The 21471-nt window shown below is 36.6% G+C and overlaps 1 protein-coding gene and 1 long non-coding RNA gene across 6 annotated transcripts in view; one reads left to right on the forward strand and one right to left on the reverse strand.

Moving 5' to 3' along the window:
* Positions 1–16798, forward strand: part of col24a1 (collagen type XXIV alpha 1 chain) — a 233242-nt gene extending 216444 nt beyond the window's left edge. For 2 of the 5 annotated variants that reach the window (XM_062978065.1, XM_062978063.1), the window contains 7 exons: positions 5970–6005; positions 6106–6132; positions 7121–7186; positions 8851–9019; positions 10930–11039; positions 12419–12637; positions 15670–16798. In XM_062978065.1, coding sequence (XP_062834135.1) covers positions 5970–6005; positions 6106–6132; positions 7121–7186; positions 8851–9019; positions 10930–11039; positions 12419–12637; positions 15670–15816 — 774 coding nt within the window. In that variant the 3' untranslated portion in view covers positions 15817–16798. The remainder of the gene's footprint in view (positions 1–5969; positions 6006–6105; positions 6133–7120; positions 7187–8850; positions 9020–10929; positions 11040–12418; positions 12638–15669) is intronic. The other 3 variants (XR_010005351.1, XM_062978064.1, XM_062978066.1) reach the window with 3 other exon arrangements.
* Positions 1–21471, reverse strand: part of LOC134298334 (uncharacterized) — a 54699-nt gene that overhangs the window by 23456 nt on the left and 9772 nt on the right. The gene's annotated exons all lie outside the window — the stretch shown is intronic.

Consider the following 21471-nt stretch of genomic DNA (forward strand, 5'->3'; position numbering starts at 1 on the left):
CAGAGATAGCTGCTCTCAAATCCAATCTTTATTGAAGAATACATGACTTTGGAAAAGTCGAGAATGACCTAATGTTTACATACACTCATTTTTATCACCTCTGATGCAACGTAACACCACACGTAAATATCATCATCAAACCCCACCCCTTGTATCACATTTCTACTATTCCCACACACTATACCAATTATAATTGTTTATACTTCCAACCCCGAGTTCCCAGGCTCATTCTATCTTCTTCTGCCAGGTGCTTCCAGGGTTATTTATGTTATGACTCCAAGTCCAGGGCTTGGAAATTCAGCCCTGGGACTTGGTTCCATGACATACTAGTATCAGCTAGAATATGCCCACTGAAGCAATAGGGTTACATAACCATTGGCTTAATATCCAATAGTTGATTCAATGAATGTAGAATAGGAATCTAACTCTACTTTGGAATAGGGGTTGGATTTAGGCATGTGTCATAAAATATTTTTTTGGCTTGACATTCTATGTTTGCTGTGACATAAACACTCGGCTTCATAGTTAATTAATGTTTCCAGGGAGTTTCTGAGGAAAATAGGGATCTCTGTGTCCTTTAATTACATTTTTTGCATTTGAAATTCCACACCACTGTAATTAGCAATTTCCTTCCGTCATGAATTCAATTTCATGAGACACTTCTCAGAAAATAAGTATATAACTTGTTGGCAGCACAAAGCAATTAGTTTAGCCTTACAACCAGGGAAAAGTTTTATTTCTAACTGTATTCACAGACATTAAATAATTTTCATTCCATTCTGTACTCAGTCCAGATATGTGGCTTTGAAGGAATGAGAACATTTGGCTTTCATCCTAGATTCCTGATGACTTTTAGCTTTTGAACAGTAGTATGATTATAGATAAAGATCTGCAGACAAATGAATAAAAAATGTCTTTGTTACCAAACAAGAAGTCAAAATACACAATATAATGTTTCTTATAATTTCCTTTGTTATCAGTTTATTACTTCTAGGAGAGGATAGAAATAATACTGTTTTCTCTTAAAGATAGTTCCAGCATTATTTCTCTTTACTCACATTTTGAAAATGTTTTGACATGATCAACATTAGTCAGAAAATGGTAATAGATCCCATTTGATCCTGAATTTACTTCACTTCACTTCACTTTATTTAATTAGTCGCTCTCCACCAGAGTGCTCCGAGCGACTTACAATTTAAAATATTTAGAAAAGGCCTGTTTGGAAAGGTCTCTGTGGCTGAAGAGATCCCAGGCATCCTGTCTTGGGATCTGACTTTAAAAATTAACAAAATCATCCACTTCCTACACTCGAGTGTCATCATTTTTATTGCTTCCCTATACAGAGAGCCAGTTTTGTGTAGCCAATGGAATGTCACATAAAGATTTGGGTGATCCATTTCCGATCATGAATTAGTCCATCTACATTGTAGAAATAATGCCATTCAACACTTCTTTAACAGTCCTGGATCGTGTGAGTTGCAGTTTTACAAAGTCTTTAGCTTTCTTTGCCAAAGAGTGGTGCTGGCTCAATAAACTGCAATTCCCAGGATTCCATAGCACTGAGTCATGGTGATTGAAGTGGTGCCAAACTGCATTAATTCTACAGTGCAGATGCATCCATAGTTACATAGTTCACTGAGAAATGCCAGACCAGTCAGTACTGTTCATGCTAACCCGCTGCTGTTTCAAAGAAAGGGTAGAAATTGGGTCGGGGGACAACAACATTATTCCAAACATATTTACAGAAATCCCTTACCAGAAGAGTTCTAAGATGTTTTAGCTGAGAGGAATAATTTTATAATGCATATTGCCCCACATTAATAGCAGTATTTTTTAACACCACGCAATTTTGGATTGCTAATGCTCATGCATATATTGGATCCTCAAGCAGCAGTCTCCATAGAAAGGCAAAGAAGATCACCACTATGGTCATGGGTGCTGATTCTTTCATATTAGGATATTTCCTCAAATTTCTACCTTATCACATTCAAAGCAGGAAATAACTTTCCTGTAGACTTTCCTGGTATGGGAAATAAAGTATTGAGGAATTGGTAAAGGTAAAGGTTTTCCCCTGATATTAAGTCCAATCGTGTGTGAGTGTGCAGGTTGGTGATCATGTGTATTTGTAAGTCGAAAAGGTGGCATTGTTCGTAGAGTCTTTGGAGGTCATGTGGGTGGTATGAGTGTATGGAGCACCGTTAGTTTTGCGTCGGAGGAGTAGGTATTGATGTACTGATATCTGGATGTTTTGGAACTGTTGGGTTGGGAGAAGTTGGGGTAATAGTGGGGGTTGACTCTGTTTCCCGAATTCGAACCTGCAACGTTCCGTTGGAGAAGTTGAGTAGGTTAGCGCTTGAAGACGCTGCGTCATTAGGGGATATTATGTCCTAAAGGTGGTGAATATACAATATTTGTGATTATTGGGTTTTTTTGTCTGTTGGAGGTAAGTATGAATGGTGTATAAGAGATGTTGTATGTTTTCTGAATGGGTATAGAGTACGTTCCCATTGGTATATTAGAGTTTTATAAAAGATGTTGTAGGTGTTGTGAATGTGGAGAGAGTACATTATTATCGGTATATTAGAGTTGTATAAGAGATGCTGTAGATGTGTGTTTTGAATGTGGTGTGTTGTTAGAGTTAGTTTGCCTGGCCCATAATAATAATAATAATAAAACTTTATTTATACCCCGCCACCATCTCCCCAATGGGGACTCGGGGCGGCTAACATGGGGCCATGCCCAGAGCAATACAACATAATAAAATATAAAAACAACATGGCTTTGAAACGGGATATGGTTTTGTTTGGGTTGATGTGTCAGTGTAGATGGAGGGTAGAAGTTGATTCTAAGTGAAGATAATCCAGTTTAAATGTGATATTGTGGATCTGGGTGGTTGTGGGTTGGAGTGGGTGGGTGTTGTTTGTATGAATGGAGGAGGAAGGAGAGGGTGGGAGGGAGGAAGTGGGTGGTTGTGGTCTTGCTTGGAAAGGGTAGAGATGGGGGGGTCTGGGTTGTAGTGGGTGGATGTGTGTAGGAATGGAGGAGGAAGGGGAGGGGTGGGTGGGAGGAAATGGATGGTTGTGGGTTATATTGGGTGGGTTTTGTTTAGATAAACAGAGGAAGAAGAGTGGGAGGGGTCGAGTGGTGGAGTGTGTTGGATGGGCCTTGATTTGATGAGTGGAGAAGGAGGAAGAAGAGGAGTGGGAGGAAAGGAATGGAGAGTTGTGGTCTTGTTTTGAAAGAGAAGAAGGGGGTGAGGGAATTGGTTTGGAGTCGAGGTCCAGGCTGTGAGGTGGGGGTGCGGCTTGCCCTTCCTTATTTCTCGGTGAAGGCGTTCCAGAGGCCCAAGGAGGCCTGGTGGCGCCTTAGGGAGGAGGAGGAAGAGGAGGTGGGGGTGGCGGGTAGGAGGAAGACCAGGTTTCCCGGCAGTGGAAGCAGCGGCGCTCTTTCCTCCTCCTGAGGGGAAGGTGAGGTCTTGGAGGAGTCAGCCGCAGTGGGGAAGAGGTGGGGTGGCCAGGCGGCTTGGGGAGGGTCAGCCTTTCTCCGCCTCCTCGCTTTGTCTGGCGTTGCTTTTGCCTTCTGAGTAAGGGGACTGGCAGTGGGTTCTGGGTTGGCGCAGGTGCAGTTCGCCTGTTGCGGTTTTTGGCCTTTTTGGCCATGTGATTGTGTTTGTAATATAATGGTGTGGTATCATACTGGAGGCGGGGATGATGGTTTGTGTGGTGAATTTCCAAGTTTGGGGGATTGGGGGTTTTGTTGCTTTGTGCGTCGCCACGACGCCAAAAGCCTTTTATATAGAGAGATGATGATGGGAGCTGCAAGTAAAGGAAGCTTGAATGGAAAGCAGAGGAAAAAGATAGCACAGCATATTTCTGATTTCTGGATAATCTTTCTTTTCAGAACATACGATGAAAGATATGATAGCAGGGGCTGCTCTAGTGGACTGAAAGATAAGACATAAATGTATTAAATAAACAGTTCAAAATATTACATTTTAATATACACAAATTATAAATTCCCAGCTTTCAGTTCAATAGTTTTGAGTTAACTTCGTGTAAACATGTGCTGCATATTAAGTTTAACACATCTCTTAAGGTGTCTATTAGATCAGAGTTTTAAAATTTCAGAAGGAAAAAGAATGTTGCCCTTTGATCCTTTGTGCTAGCAGTATAATGAATTGTTTACGAGATTATATTTTTGTTATTAGAGGATTGGATTTATACTTTACTTTTCCAGTGGCTTATCCTTTGATCATAGTGGAATTTAAGTAGATTTAATGGGGCTATTCTTTATTTAACTGGGAACTTTCTTAACTTCCTTTAATTCAAACAGAAACCTAAGTTCTGAATCAGTAGGAAAAAATAGGACTTTTAGCAAAATATTTTTTTAGATTTCCAATATGCTTTATGCAGTTAAACTGTGTAAATGAAACGGAAATAAATGGTTAAACTGCATGCCTCAGTTTATTCCTTTGTTTTTAAATCAGCCATGTTGAAAGAGTAGCCATTCTGCCCGTATTACGGCTCCCAACAGTCACTCTTCATCCCACCATTTGTGCATAAAGAACGATAACCACTCCTATTCAGAAAAGAATGGTGTTAACTTTGTTTTTCAAGAAATTACCAAGAGAGCTGAGACAAGGACTGCTTCCAGAGGAGGCTTTTACTTTGGAATTACTATGACCCATTCATTCTCATTTGTGGAGCTTTCTTTGTTCTGTATTTTTGCCACAGGAAGTTCACTTTTTAAAAAGTAAATAACTATAAAGGTGGCTTTGATGAGCACCTATCTGTAAAGTCAATCTGTCATACTTCGCACATGGTCAAAAGAACCTTTGAAGAGGGTGCCATGTTATCATTCAAAATCAAGCAGCTCTAAAATGATTTTACAGCAATAGTTTTTTCAGTGTAGATATTTAACATACTTGTGAAACACCACTTAAAAGAAGTGATGTTATGGCTCTGTACTCCTATAGTATAGCACTATCTGCTCTGTCTGTATGACTTGAAGGGCCAAGGCATTTTCAGTGGTCTTCACAGGGGCCTTCAAGAGACACATGTAGCCCATTAGCCACAATTGGTTTATTCTTGCTCCATGAACATGCTTGTTTCATGTTTGAAAATAGACTTGCACAATTTTTGAATTAATGTATGCATGGCTAATAAATAAATAATAAACATTTCGATAAATGTGTTTGTTGTAGACTAATGAGTTTCAGCATTACACATGTGGTTACTTATGTCTGTTATATGTTTACATCCTTTATTCAATCAATTCTAATTGCCCCTCTAAATGCCCCAAGGAATAACTAGAAAAACAAGGGAATTTCAATTATCCAGTCATATTGGCCTGGCACCTTTGACAGGAAGCTTACTCATTTTTAAAGGTACACAGAATCACTTAAAAATATATACACACAGCAAGCACTTTCAGGAACTCAGACAAATTGTCTACAGTGTACTGAGAAATCTTAGTATAGCAGAACTAGTAGAGAATAGCTCTTATTATCTTGGTCCCTTTTATAGCTACAGTAGAGTCTCACTTATCCAACATAAACGGGCTGGCAGAATATTGGATAAGCGAAAATCTTGGATAATAAGGAGGGATTAAGAAAAAAGCCTATTAAACATAAAATTACATTATGATTTTACAAATTAAGCACAAAAACATCATGTTTTACAAGAAATTGACAGAAAAAGCAGTTCAATACACAGTAATGTTATGTAGTTATTACTATATTTACGAATTTAGCACCAAAACATTGCAACATTACTACAAAAACAATGACTACTAAAAGGCAGACTACGTTGGATAATACAGAACATTGGATAAGTGAAGCTTGGATAAGTGAGACTCTACTGTAGTTTAATACATGTGTTATCTTTGTAAACTTCATTTCAAAGTGGTACCTGAACATTTCTTTTCATTTTTAACTATACTCCATGCATTTTTATCATTTCTTTATTTAGGGCCCTCAAGGACCACGAGGTCACCCAGGTCTACCTGTAAGCATATCAGACATTATTTTAAAACAAACATGACTTTGTAAGACCAGACCTATATATTGTCTAACCTCACTCATTTTTTTTCTCCTCTACTTTCTAGGGTCCTCCGGGAGCACCTGGCCCAAGAGTAAGTTCTCAAGTTTCCTAAGACAGGTTATTCATGCTTGATATTAAAATTCAGAATTTGGGAGTTTTATTTGTTGGACTACAACCACCGTAATCCTCTAGTTCTATGCTAATGACATGCTGCCTGCCTGGTATAGTCTGGAATAGTCTAAAAAGAAACAAGCTCAAGCTCTGACAATATTCAAAATTGGATTACACATGGGTTCTGGAACATTTCCTGCAGAGTTCCCATGATCAATGAATGCACAGGAGATGTGCAGGATAAAGGTACTTTTAAACCAAGAATGCATTAGTAGATTTCAGAGACCTTTCTTCTTTTACTAAATGATCGGCAGTGCAGATCTGTGCAAGTTTACAGACATATCAATTGCTATAACTGTTTTTGATGTTTCCTCCCAAGAAAGTGTAGTTCTAAATTACGTCAGCCTTGGCAGATTTTGTAATTCTTATGTGTTCTTTTTTCTTGTTTATATTAATTGAATGAGAATATCTCTTCTGTATATATACAAATCTATAGATAACGATCATGAAAAGCATAGCATTTGTACAGTTGTCTGTGACATATATCAATAGTTCTTTGTATTATTTTATAATATCTTCAAATAGAAATACCTTTTTGGACATTTTTTCATCATAGATAGATCTAAACTTCAAACTGGTTCCAGGATTTTCCTCTGTAATCATCTGCACAGTGAAACTACTTTCTTCAATACTGGTTTGAAAGTGCATTAAATAATCAGTGTAGATGTACCCTATTTTACAGTTTCAAAACATCTATGTGTTTTGAAACTGTAAACATGAATTTAACACTCATTGTATTAAAAATATAGAAAAACTAGAATTCTATGAGTCTCCTAGTGATGAAGAGCTCCCCTGGCTTATATAGTTCAGTCTAATTTTATAGGAAACTTTGAAAAATCCATGTAATTCATTTTGAAGGTCTGCTTGTTGATTATACTGCTGATATGATGATGCTTAATTAAATGCAGAGGCAAATGGATATCAATGCTGCTGTTCAAGCCTTGATTGAATCGAATGCTGCATTACAGATGGAGGTAACAATATTTATGTGTTTAGATTGGCATGCCGGCTATGTACATAATAAGGATCATTTCAAAAATGAGATGTTTTCATATATACTGTTTAGTATGAATGTTAATTTGTTAAAAGATGCTTTATTTATTTATTTACAGTATTCCGCCCTTCTCACCCCAAAGGGGACTCAGGACGGATTACAATGAACATATATGGCATATATGGCAAACATTCAATGCCATCAGACAAACAACATACAGACACACACAGAGTTTCACGATTCCGGCCACACGGGGAGCTGTTGCTTCACCATCCACTGGCGACTGTACTTCCTCATTCCTTTCTGGCATGTTGCTGGCAGTTTTATGGTGTTGTAAATTAGTTAAATTAGCCTCCTGCATAAAGCATACCTAAATTTCCTACTTGACAGATGCAACTGTCTTTCGGGCTGCATAGGTCAACAGCAAGCCGGGCTATTTAATGGTCGGGGGCTTAACCCGACCCGGGCTTCGAACTCATGACCTCTCGGTCAGTAGTGATTTATTGCAGCTGGTTACTAGCCAGCTGCGCCACAGCCCGGCATTCTGTATGCAAGTTATTGGGTATATCTGCACTGTACCATTATAGTGATTTGATACCATTTAATGGCCAAAGCTCTATTCTATGGAATCCTAGAGAATCCTAGTGGTATTTAAAATTATATACCTTGCTTCCATCAATTACAAGTTTATCACTCTCTAGTAAACAAAGTACTTACCTAAACTTCATATAGCACAGGACTATTGGATGTAGCAACTAAAGTGATATAAACATGTTATCATTATGTTGTGCGGCTACACTCATAGGAATAATTGTTGTTCACATGACATGCAATGGTAATATCATTTAATGTGATACTAAATTCCTCACTGCCAAATATTGCACTTCTGGCATAAAGAGTTAATATTTGGTCCTAATTTTTTAATTAATTATTTAATTTTTATTTACCTACATTAACAACTTACAGTGAAACAGAACACAAAACAATGAACATTTTACAAACACATAAACCCACCCAAGGCCTGAACAAGTATAATTTCTTTTACCATAAGATTTATAAGTCAACTATTAAACAAATGTCATATCCAAAATTCCTGACAAACAAGGTTGTATTGTTTTCCTTTTTCACTTTATAGAACATATTTAATAAAAACTGATCAGTATAAATCAAAATCAAATCTATTAGTTTTTCATAAATAAGGCTATGTGGTGTTATCACTGGGAAAATGCTATTCCCCTCTAATAGATATGTCCATAACATTATAAATGCTGTGTGGAATGTAGTTGTGACTCTCAAACCCTTATTGAATAGTGCTTATGTCATTACTAGAGATAATGTTTTTTCCTGCAAAGAAATTGCTGCAGCTGTCTTTGATTGGTAGAAAGTCTTCCTACCATAACATTTACATCATGTCTACATTATCCTTTTGGAACCCCTTTCACTTAGAAATACTCCTTTCTCTATGTTGAATAATTTTATTTCATTGCATCTCTCCCAAGTATCTGTGATAAATATGTTGCCTTTTAATAGGAAATTCTTTATACAAAGTCTGGCATTATTCAAAATCTGATGTTTGGCCATGTCCCATGGCCCACTTTGAGATAATATAAATTGCTATTGTTTTTTTCATTTTGTTTCTTGCAGAGTTATCAGAACACTGAAGTAACATTACTCGATCACAGTGCTGAGATTTTCAAAACTTTACACTATCTGACTAATTTACTGCATAGTATCAAGAACCCTCTGGGAACTCGAGACAACCCAGCTCGTATCTGCAGAGATTTGCTTAACTGTGAACGCAAGGTGGCTGATGGTAAGACCTCTGATATGAATTCTGATACTCATGACTCGTTTTCAAATATTATTTTCTATAGGCATATCTATACTGCTTTTTCCTGTTCCCTTTTACTTTATACATGTTGAGTATACCTTATTTGGAAATCTTAAATACTCCAAAATTCAAAATTATCCACATGGATGGCTGAGATAGTGACCACTAAGATAGTAACCCCTTTGCTTCAGTGTATACAAACTTTGTTTCATGCACAAAATTATTTTTAAAAATCGTGAATTAAATTACTTTTGGGCCATGTGTATAAGGTACATATGAACAATAAATTACTTTTGTACTTATCCCTTGGTCCCATTCCCAGTATTGGATATATTGGATATACTTAAGCTGTTGTTGTTGTTGTTGTATCATATATACTTATTATTATGCTTACTATATTATTACATTATATAGAATAAAGAATACTTAAATTAAACCAACCTGGGATACAAAAATAATCTAATTATACCAGGAGCTGACAGAAAACATTGTGAGATAAACAAAACATATGTGGATCTTCAAAATAAATTTTAAAAGAATAGGGACAAAATCCAGAACTTTGTGTTTATTTATTTATTTATTTAAAAAAAAATTATATTCCGCCCTTCTCACCCTGAAGGAGACTCAGGGCAGAGCACAACATATATACGGCAAACACTCCATGCCAGGACATAAATAATTATGAATATACACAAACATTCAAATCAGTTATATCTACTTTAAAATCAGCTATTTAAACCAACTCATTATATGCTTAGTCCTGATGTGCCCTGGAGAAGACTGTGACTAGATTATTTTACATGCTTTCATTGTTGCAGATATTATATTTTGCATCTATATACATGCACTTTAAGGTATATATCTTAAATATTTCAGTTGAACTCATTATTAAGGTGTTATTTTAAAAAATAAGTGACACCGATTCAAAAACAACTGAACACTTTGGTCCTTTCCCACACAAGCTGTCTTTATACAAAGTCTGCAACACTATATTTTTTAAAAACCTGTGGCGGCATTGTGAAGCTGCATTTGTGAGTTGGTGTATAAGGATACATGCTTTATTTTCTCCCTTCACATGTGTTATATCAAAAAGACGCTATATGCAGCAAGACTCTATTTTGCCACTTTTATGCAATGGCCTTAACATGGAGAAAAACAATTACATAATCAGTCATTTGGCTGGAGTCATAGCAAATTCAATTGAACAAAGAAAAAAACATATGCAATTATTTGTGAAATGGTTTCCCACTTTTGGCTCCTGCTATACAACAAAATCTAAAATCTACAAAATAGTAACACTTTTATTGACCAACTAAATGCAGGCAGTCCCCAAGTTACAAACAAGATAGGCTCTCTAGGTTTATTCTTAAATTGAATTTTATGTAAGTTGGAACAAGTACATTTTAAGTGTAACTCCAGCCAAAAATATATAATTTTTAGATTTGGATAGCATAGGGAAGGGTTAACACCCATGTGGTGTTTGTTTTGCTCTCTGTCCCCGCGTACAGTAGATTTCACCTCACTTTCTATCCTTTTATGATAATTGGATTTTGAAAAAATTGGTTTATTGTGGAAAAAAGATTGGTGACAAAACTTCAGTGGAGACACCCTTTTCCCATAACTTTTTCAAGAGTAAATTACCCTTCCTAGGAGTAGATTTCTCTCACTTCCTGTTGTCTCATCCCTGTTCTTCATTTGTAAGTTGGATGTTTGTAACACGGGGACTGCCTATCCACAAAGACGACATATAAGTTTTCAACAAGCAAAGATGTTAAAATCTTCTGGTTTTTTTAAAGGTGTAATATTTTAATTATTTTTCATTTTATACTGCGAGGGAAACTTTTAAATAGGAAAATATTTTAGCATTCTTCTTTCATTTTCTAAATCGATAGGAAAATATTGGATTGATCCAAATATTGGATGTCCTTCTGATGCCATTGAGGTTTTCTGCAACTTCACTGCTGGTGGTCAGACATGTTTATCTCCTGTATCTGTGACAAAGGTATATTTTCTCTTCTGAAAGATCCCCGCAAAATAATATCATTTCTATTTGTTTTCTTTTTCTTTTTAACATAGCCTGGTTGTATGTTTGTAAATGCTGTATAATTTTGAGAGCCTTTGTTGTACTGGATAAAAACAGAATAGATGGTGGTGGCTGTCCATCTGAAAAATAGTCCACACTACTAGGACACTAATGTAGTTTCCTATTCCTTATGATGGATCTTCAAGGATACAATAATAAAGAGGGAAAAGGATTTTGGAGACTCGTGGTATGACGGAAAACTCAAATTATTTTTTTCTGCAGCAGTATTAAAGAAGTTTGAAGGACCAGCTTCCCCCAATCTGATGATCTCCAGGTGTTGTAGACTCCAGCATCCCTTAACATTGGCCATGTTGGGAGTTGTAATCCACAACAGCTGGAGGACACCCAGTTGGGGAATCCTATGCATTTTTACTCAGAAGTAGGAAACAGAAAGTAATCCCAAATAAACAAGAATCACTCCTCACTCTTAGACTAAAATCCTTTTGATTACGCTCAACTAGAGTATACCCATTGATTGAGTTGCTGAGTGAGGAATCAGCACTAAGGAAAAGCCAATTAGTTTAAGATAGCGGTTCCCAACCTGTGGGTCCCCAGATGTTTTGGCCTTCAACTCCCAAAATTCCTAACAGCTGGTAAACTGTCTGGGATATCTGGGAGTTGTAGGCCAAAACACCTGGGGACCCAGAGGGTGAGAAACACTGGTTTGAGAGGTCTTCTCTAGTAACGATAACTGTAGGATTTAGGCCCTTATTAGGATACGGTCTGGCTATGTTTTCAGGTTAAAGAAAGAGAACATAACTAACAGTGATAGTTGTAATTCATTAACCTTTATTATCCAGTGTTTCATTGTAATTAATCTTCCAAAACATTTGGTGGAATTAATGGAAAAACTGAAAAGTGATAGGTGTGGCTTTAAAAGGCTGTTACTCAGGGGGATGCACAAACTAATGAACTGCTTACAAAAACACTGAGAATTCAAGCCAAGTGTCCACATAAGACCAAAAGTAGGAGGCATATGGGAATGACATCTTGAAGAACAGGCACTCCTGTTGTGAATGAAATCTTATTTTCCCATTTCTCATGATGAACTCAATGTTCTACTCTTCCAACTTATATTTATATTATGCAAACCTTTAAATAAGGACATATTTGTGAAATGTCATATGTGTATATTGTCTAAATAGTTTACTTTAACAGATGAAATGCCAATCGTTTGTTGTATCCGTGGGAATAAATGTTTATGAAGCATTTGCAAAGGTATTTTTAAATTGCATGCTTCATTATACTTTGTGGCTATGAAGTTAAATCTTACTGTAATAAAGTGTGTTTTTGTTAAGCAGTTGGATTTTGGCATTGGAAAAGTGCAGATGAATTTTCTTCATTTACTGAGTTCAGAAGCAACCCATACTATCACAGTTCATTGCCTAAACAGCCCTGTGTGGGGAACCAATGAACCACAGGCTCAGAAGCCTTCTGTCAACTTCAAAGGATGGAATGGCCAAATGTTTGAAGCAAATACGCTGCTTGAGCCAGAAGTACTTCTAGATGAATGCATGGTAAATCATCTCCTGGCATTATTAAATTTCAAATGAAAGTAATGCTTAGTTTGAATTAATGTTTATTTTTCTTGCTAACATAACATCTGAGTTAGGATTCTTCTTTGGGAAGCTAATTTTTGAGGGGGCTGAATTGATACAGACACAAACAAAGTGTGTTGTGCATAGTATGATAAAATATGGCACTTGACCAAAAGTTAAATGTAACAGTGATGGTATAGAGAAGTTATTCAGTATCAAGTGCTAGGGACCTTAAAGAATTATTAATCTTCATGTTCTTTACTGGAAGGAAGTCTTTGCTCCCAATCATTGTTGGCAAACCTTTGAGGTTGGTGCACCAAAGGATTGTTCCAAAATATGAGGCAGCATATGTTACATTACAATATCTGTGTTTTCCCTCCCTCCCTCCTTCCCTCCCCCCCTCTCTCTCTCTCACACACACACATTAAGTGTGCACCCAGATGTCATTCCTTGTGACTTGGAAATATTCCATTCATATTCTGCTGGTAGGCTTCCCATGGGCAACTGAGTGAGTGCTTTGTGAACAGAGCATCAGTACAGATGGAGCTTTGCTCTCGTCCAGCGCGTCTCTTCCTAGATTTATATGACTGTCCTGAGGAGCAAACAATGATCTTACAAAGAAGAGATAAACAGGAACGCACTGCTGAGCAGTTGAGGCTGCGACCCCTCGGCCTCTATCCAAAAGGGCCATAAACTTCTCTTTTTCTTGCACCTGTGCCAAAGGTGGACCACCCGTGTCCTCAATTAATGATACAAATGGAAAATTGTTCTTTTTTTTTTTTCAAGTCAGAACACTTAGTACTCTTTCATGGAAACTTGGAAGATCTCTTTTCTTTCCAGTGGGTATTGGAACACCTCTAGTTTATGAACAAGATGTTGCACTCCAAATACTTCATGTTTTTATTTAAGAGAGCCAAGAAATATCCTTTTACACATGATCTGGTCTTGTCATCATTTGTTCTTTTCAATTTTTACTGCATTCAGAGTGAAGATAGATGGCAGTATGACAAGTCCTTAACAGGAATCTGAGCAAAGTAGATAATAAAGTGCTGGTTGCTACTGTTGTTGTGTGCTTTCAAGTCATTTCAGACTTATGGCACTCATAAGGCAAATCCATCCTGGGGTTTTCTTGTTTGTTCAGAAGTTTGCCCTTACCTTCTTCTGAAGCTAAGAGAATATGACTTGTCCAAAGTCACAAAAGTTTCAATAGGCAAGCAAGGATTCAAATCCTAATCTCCCATTGTCCTATCAGAGTTTTTGATTTCCTTAGAACTATCATTTTTGCACCCACAGGTTCCACATGTATTATTTTTTATGTTTGTATTGCAGCTCAGCTGCCTATTTGATCATTTTTTCACCCAAACACCATACAGATGAACAAGAATAAATTTATTAAGAAAAGGGTATCTTATATCAAAACAGTTTCAAAATACATCCATGAGCTATATTTCCAGAAGCTTAACAAAAATCAAGGACCAACTCTGAATAGGAATACCAAAAATCACTTAAGGCAAAAGCAAGAAACTGTAATCCCAACTTAAACTAGAATTATATCCAAAAGCTTGAAAGCATGAACATGACTAAAATACAAAGGCTTGATACTTGAACTTGACTATAATCCCAAAGGCTTGAAACTTGAAACAAGATTTATAATCCAACAGGAGACCTGGAACTTAAATAGGAAAACCAGATACAAATTAAAGAACAGAACTACTAACTCGAAGCTCCCAAGACAGGCAACTTGACACATGAAAATCCAACATTGATCTCCTCACCAAACATTGACTCAAATTCCTTAAGAATACTCCCTCTGGTCCATAACATCACTCTTTCTAACACCTGGGTTCCCTTTGTTTATCTTTCAGTCTCTGATTTATCTCTGTTTCACACTATCCCGTCAGATCTGTAAACGCTGGATTATCTGTAACCCTCCTGTCTCCTCCACATTCCTTTCGGAGTCAATCCCTGGCCAATTCTCATGAGAATCATTGCCTGTTTCCCGACAACAGATTTACCCAAAACATTTCTATCCTCTCAAAAAACATTTTCACTTTCCCCACAGGCTCAACCAGAAAATCCTCATCCTCATCCACTTCACAGGCCTCAACACTTTGCATCCCATCACTTTCTCCAAACAGCTCAGGGTAGTGTACATGAAGCATATCTCTGCAACTTCAGTGTTAGATAGGGCAGGTCAAGTGATACAGAGTTGTGTCTAACCCATATTTTCTCAGTACAGTAGTCTATCCATTCTCACACTAGTTTTTACAAAACAAAACTGTTATAAATTGATTGGTGATATAAAAGATAAAATATACAGCATAAGGTTATTGAAAAGTGCAATTTTTCTGTTAGATTCTCTGAGATCTCTCTTTCTGCAGTGAACTATGTAGGGTAGACATTTCCTGCAGATTCTCACAGATCCCTGTCTGCACTTTTCAACTTTACTTGCAAAACAAACAAACAAATAAACAAAAGGAATGACTACGAGCATAAAAGACTTCCCAAGCGATCTTCAACCCGAGACACAGCTTTTCTGATTTTTCATAAGTTGCATATGGTAACCATTTTGATTAAGATATTATCAGTTTTGAAATATTCAAGAAATCTATAAGACATAGCCATAATTGTATAACATTTTAAAAGCCAGGCTTGAAGGCTGACTCTAATGCAAGATATAGTATTAGGTGGTTCTACATTTTAAATTTTCAATGAATTTTCTGTGTGGCTGTTTCCTCCAAACTTTTGAGAAATTTTACAATAATATAAATAATTCTTTACATATTAATATACATAATGATATGAAAAAAATGATGCAGCCATCTTTTTGAATTGAACAATGGGACATAGGAGCCACATGGATATCCGTACATCATTTCTTGGGAGAAAGGGAAAATAGAGGTTTAATAAACAGTTCCTTGTTGCCTGTTTCTTCTCAAAAGACCTCACAGAATCAAAATGAGTTACATGTTTATATACTTTCATTAATTCACCTTCTGTATGCATTGCAGATTCAAGATGGCAGCTGGCGTAAAACCCAATTTCTTTTTCACACTCAAGACACCAATCAGCTTCCCATTGTTCAAGTGAACAAATTTCCTCATCTCAGACAAGGACAACAGCGTTACATTGAAAGTGGTTCAGTGTGTTTTCTCTAGGCTTCTGTTTGAAGTTACGCTTCTTACATTGCCATGGAATTGCTGCAAGGAGGAATAACAAAACTGTGGAAGAATCATAAAGATATTGATGATGATGTTAGTGATTTCTTAAAGAATCTCAGGAAGAAAAAGACTTCCTCCTAAGAAGGAGAAATGACTCTTAAAAAAAGAGAGAGACCTTGACAACATTCATTAAAGTATTTAATTTTTATTGGTGCTTTGTATAGTATTCCCAGGAACTCAAAATTAAACATACATGTGGAAATTCTTCAGAAAATCCAATGTTTTGTAGTTTTTTGAACCACACTGTCCAAGACATCTTAGGGTCGGATGGAGGAAAGCCGTACTAGGGAGCAATCCTGGCTAATGCTCCCAAATGTGCAATAGCTTGTACTATATTTGTATGACAGTGAATTATGCCATCATAAAACAAATCTTTTTCTTAAACACTTAAGTTGTAATACAGTCCGTCATGGACACAGACATCTTAACAGATGATACACTACCTCTTATGTGTTTCCTGTTTGTGTTGCCTGGTGCTTTCTGTATAACACAAAGTGTTTGTGACTTTAGTCAAGATTATTTGGTTGCTTTTTATTATTTTTTCAGACTGTATGTGCTGGTTACATCAAGAGAATTTTCAGTGTAATATTGTGTCTTTTAAAAATATTTCGTCATATACTTCATTATGAGTGAAAACATTATTTATATGGAGATCTTGTTTTAAATATTTCTGTCTTTAGACATGGAAAAGGTACATAAGATAAGACATTGTATCTGGTGCTTTGAAAAAGAACAGGATTTTGTAGTTGTAGAAGAGCTACATACAGTGGCCTTTTAAAAGTTTCTGGACTGCAGTTAAAGATTTTTTTTAACTATCCAAGACCATCTACAGTGATGTATTGTGTAAATATTTTGTAATTGTTGAAAATGTCAATACAGCATATATTTAAATGGCTGCTATTAAATTATAATACTCAAATGCTTCATCTTCTTGAGAGTTTTGTTGTTTTGTCACAATATAACAACACTGTTTTACAAGTACATAAATTTCAGCGAAAAAATTTTCAGTTATAAGGCTCTCAGCAATAATTTGACAAACATTTCAACAGTCTGACACTTTCCCATTAAGGAAATTATTTGGGAAGATAAAGAGCTTATTTTAATTTAGCTTTCTGATAATTTTATATCAATGGAATATCTTTTCTATGTGGAGGTATACATGTAATCCCTATCGTCATTTGTATGTTACCTGCACCTTGAAGATGTGAATACTAAATGTGCAAAAATAAATATCGAATTTAAGCCAGATTCAAGAAACCCTTAAAATCTGAGGAAAGTTTGGGGGGAGCGATGGGACAGGGAGAGAACTCTTAAAACAACTACAGTAGAGTCTCACTTATCCAACATTCGCTTATCCAACATTCTGGATTATCCAACACAGTTTTGCCTCCCGCCCCGATCCACAGCTGTTTCTTTAGGCAGCAAGGATTGAACTTTTTATGGATTTAATTTCTGACAATGTTGCTACTTTAAGTTCATTTTATGCAATTATATCTTTATTTGTAGTCAGTTTGTTAGTAGCCAATTTTTTTTAGTCAATGTTTTCAATACATTGCAACGTTTTGGTGTTAAATTCATAAATGCAGTAATTACTACATAATGTTATCTTTTGGACTGCTTTTTCTATCGATTTGTTGTAAAACATGGTGTATTTGGTGCTTACTTTGTAAAATCCAACGTTCTACTGGCCCGTTTATGTTGGATAAGTGAGACTCTATTGTATCAAAAGGAAGCCAAATTCATGACTTTTTATAATGACACAAATGTTAAATGTAAATAACATGTCCTTCCCACAAGTGGCAGAGCCAGTTCATATGCCAGCTGATGTGCAAATTTGTTATTTTGTCCCTATTCCCATGACTTCAGTGATTTGTAAGATCTGAAAAACTCAAGAGATTTTCCTTCATTACGGAGATCTTACGAATAGGATTTTATGTCCTAAATGTTTGGAAACCAGATGTTTTAAATCCGTGTTTTGTTTGGAATTCAAGGCAAAAGATTGATTTGGGGACCTGAGTCATATTTTTATGCATTTGGATCTGAAAATACTGCTACTGTTGTTGTGTACACCCTTCCTGGATTTAATGGCTCGCGATATTATTATTGCAGATGTTCCTACTAGGAAATATACTAAGGGAAAAAAATCTGTGGAGAGTCACAGACTGGATTTATACAGCCCTATATCCCAGGATCTGATCTCAGATTTTCAGTTTTGAACTGGATTACATGAATCTACACTGCCAGATAATCTGGGATCAGATCCTGGGATATAGAGCAGTGTAGATCCAGCCAGTTTTACAGATCCACCCAAATTAGGTCCTAGTAAAAAAAGTCAGTTGCCACCAACAACAATCTTCAAATCACTTAACACAGGAGAGATCCCACTGTGGAGACTATTGTGGGAGGGAATTACACAGAGCCAAGGGTCATTTGCAGTGCAGTCCTGTAGTTCAGTGGTTCTCAAACTGTGTCCCTCCAGATGTTTTAGACTTCAGCTCCCACAATTCCTAAAAGCTGGTAAGCTGGCTGGGATTTCTGGGAGCTGAAGTCCAAAACACCTGGAGGAGCACAGTTTGAGAACCACAGCTGTAGTCCATTAGGAACGGTTTGGGTTCTCTACTGGGATTTTATTCCCCATTCTAAAAATTCTTGAAAATATACTTCCATTGGAAACTCATAACACCATGTTATGTTGCCCCTAGGTGATTCTCCCATCCTACGCATGCATAGAAATGTAACTGCTAAAGTTAATCAATGTCAAATTTAGTAGATCTCCCCTGGGTAGCCATTTCATTGCTAGGCTTCCATAGAGTTCCAGATCTCAGAGCCTACTTAAAGTGGAAGAATCTTACATTGTGATCACTCCCTTAATTCTTATTCCCTCTGTCCTCCTTGATCCTGCAGACTGCCTGAGATGAGCTCTAATAGACTTGACAAGGATGCCACCTAAGTATCTTCTCCCATTCCTTTAGCTCCTAACATTTCTCAAACCATAGCCTTTTCAAGACTTAGTGTGAGAGAGTGGTCAATGCAAGTTATTTGCTTCTTCAGGAGCCACTTAGGGCCCTTCCAAACAAGCCCTATATCCCAGGAACTGATCCCAGGTTTTCTGTTTATCCTAGATTATCTGGCAGTGGGGACTTATATAATCCAGTTTAAAGCAGAAATCTTGGATCAGACCCTGGGATACAGGACCTTAGTAGTGCAGGATATTTGTTCTCATTTTCCTTGAAGACAAACTACAAATTTGTTTCTTGATTAGGGTATACACATATGGGTTAGAAACAAATGTGGTTTTTCTTCTCCCAAGTGTGTTTAGACACTTGATTCCTTTCTGGCTTAATTCTTGACAAGGCAGTACTGTCAGAGTAATTGCAGCGCAACAGTAGTTGGATGGAATCAGTGGAACGCAGAACAAATAGACATCCAGAGACTTTGGTAAAACTATATACAAAGTTTTACTGTAAGCAGTAATAATCAAGACAAACGGACTTGCAGACAAACACAGGACTTGACTTTCACTCTAAGCAGACAGAACTCAACTCAACTCAGAACAGAACTGAACTGATGCAATCAGTAATGCACAAACACTTGTGTCTGGATACTCCCCAGCTCCAGCCACACATCTTTGTGTGTACAGACTATAGTACACTCTGGATGATGCAATCAGCATGCAATACAGGCAAGACACAAATTTCATTTAAACACTACCAATACACAAATCCCACATTTAACATGGACTACACATTTTGATTTTTCATTCTGTCACCTTTCTTTTCAGGTAGGCTTTTAAAGAAGAAAAGTTTTAAGACTGAGCTGGGGTGCTATATTTTATGAATGATAATAGCTTTTTAATAGTTTAATTCATTTTAACTATCCTATGTATTTTAAATGTCCTATATTTGATTCTGTTTTAATGTTTATATGGCTTCGGTTTTAACTTACACATCGTATGATTTTTAGTACCGTGTTTCCCCGAAAATAAGACAGTGTCTTATATTAATTTTTGCTCCCAAAGATGCTCTAGGTCTTATTTTCAGGGGATGTCTTATTTTTCCATGAAGAATTCACATTTATTGTTGAACAAAAAAATCAACATTTATTATATACTGTACAGCATAACCAGACAAACTGTGAATCCTATCAAGAATTTCTTATTACTACCATTATTTCCATGTACAACTGGTATGTACATTTACCAATCCTGCATACTCTGGTGTTCTGTTTGGCAGGTGCTGGGCATGCTTCCAAACAAAAACTTTGCTAGGTCTTACTTTCAGGGGAGGCCTTATATTTAGCAATTCAGCAAAACCTCTACTAGGTCTTATTTTCTGGGGATGTCTTATTTTAGGGGAAACAGGGTATTAGCTATTTTGTTGGCGGCTTTGAGTCTCCTCTGGGAGATAAAAGTGGGATATAAATACATTTCATCATCATCATCAGAGGCAGAGCTTGAAAATTTGTATCTTTTCTTAATATCAGTACAGTAGAGTCTCATTTATCCAACACTCACTTATCCAACGTTCTGGATTATCCAACGCATTTTTGTAGTCAATGTTTTCAATATATCATGATATTTTGGTGCTAAATTCGTAAATACAGTAATTACTACATAGCATTAATGTGTAATGAACTACCTTTTCTGTCAAATTTGTTGTATAACATGATGTTTTGGTGCTTAATTTGTGAAATCATAACCTATTTTTATGTTTAATAGGCTTTTTCTTAATCTCTCCTTATTATCCAACATATTCACTTATCCAACATTCTGCCGGCCCGTTTATGTTGGATAAGTGAGACTCTACTGTACTTGCAAAAATATTAAAACAGAGTTTGGGCTTTGGATGTTCCCTACCTCGAAATCTACATGTGAATTACTGAAAGTGTGTTGCAACATGAATGGTGTCTTTCTTCAAACAGCAACCATAGAAGAACACCAAGGACCATCCTTGTGGTTTACAGATCCATGATGGTGACTGCTGCCTGTTAATATGCTCTGGGCAGGGGTCATTGTACACTACATCTATGCACTTCTCTACTGAGTTGCACATACATGCATAAATGGAAGGAACTATTAGGCATATAAATAACAAAAGCCTTTACCATTGCAGGCACATAAATATACTTGTTTGTTTTTTGATCTTTGGTTATCCTGGAGACAGTTGGTACCACTTGTATCATTTAGATGTGTTGGTGAAGAACTGACAGCAATGTAACAGTGCAATCCTTTACACATTTGCTTAGAAATACATCCCACAGTGTGCAATAAAGCTGTCTTTATATGTATTCAGGGCTGTGGCACAAGGCATGTTATTCAAACAGAATGAAAACAAAGATCAAAAAGAGCCAGGGCCCAAATTTTGGAAAGCCTTATCCTATTTCATTTTGTGCTCAGTATTTAACATTACTGTATGTTTATTTTATGATCCAATTGTTTAATCTGTGATGAAATAATGTACAGTAGAGTCTCGCTTATCCAACGTTCTGGATTATCCAACGCATTTTTGTAGTCAATGTTTTCAATATATCGTGATATTTTGGTGCTAAATTCGTAAATACAGTAATTACTACATAGCATTACTGCATATTGAA

This window comes from Anolis carolinensis, chromosome 4 (genome assembly GCF_035594765.1).
Source record: "Anolis carolinensis isolate JA03-04 chromosome 4, rAnoCar3.1.pri, whole genome shotgun sequence".
NCBI classification, from domain to species: Eukaryota; Metazoa; Chordata; class Lepidosauria; order Squamata; family Dactyloidae; genus Anolis; species Anolis carolinensis.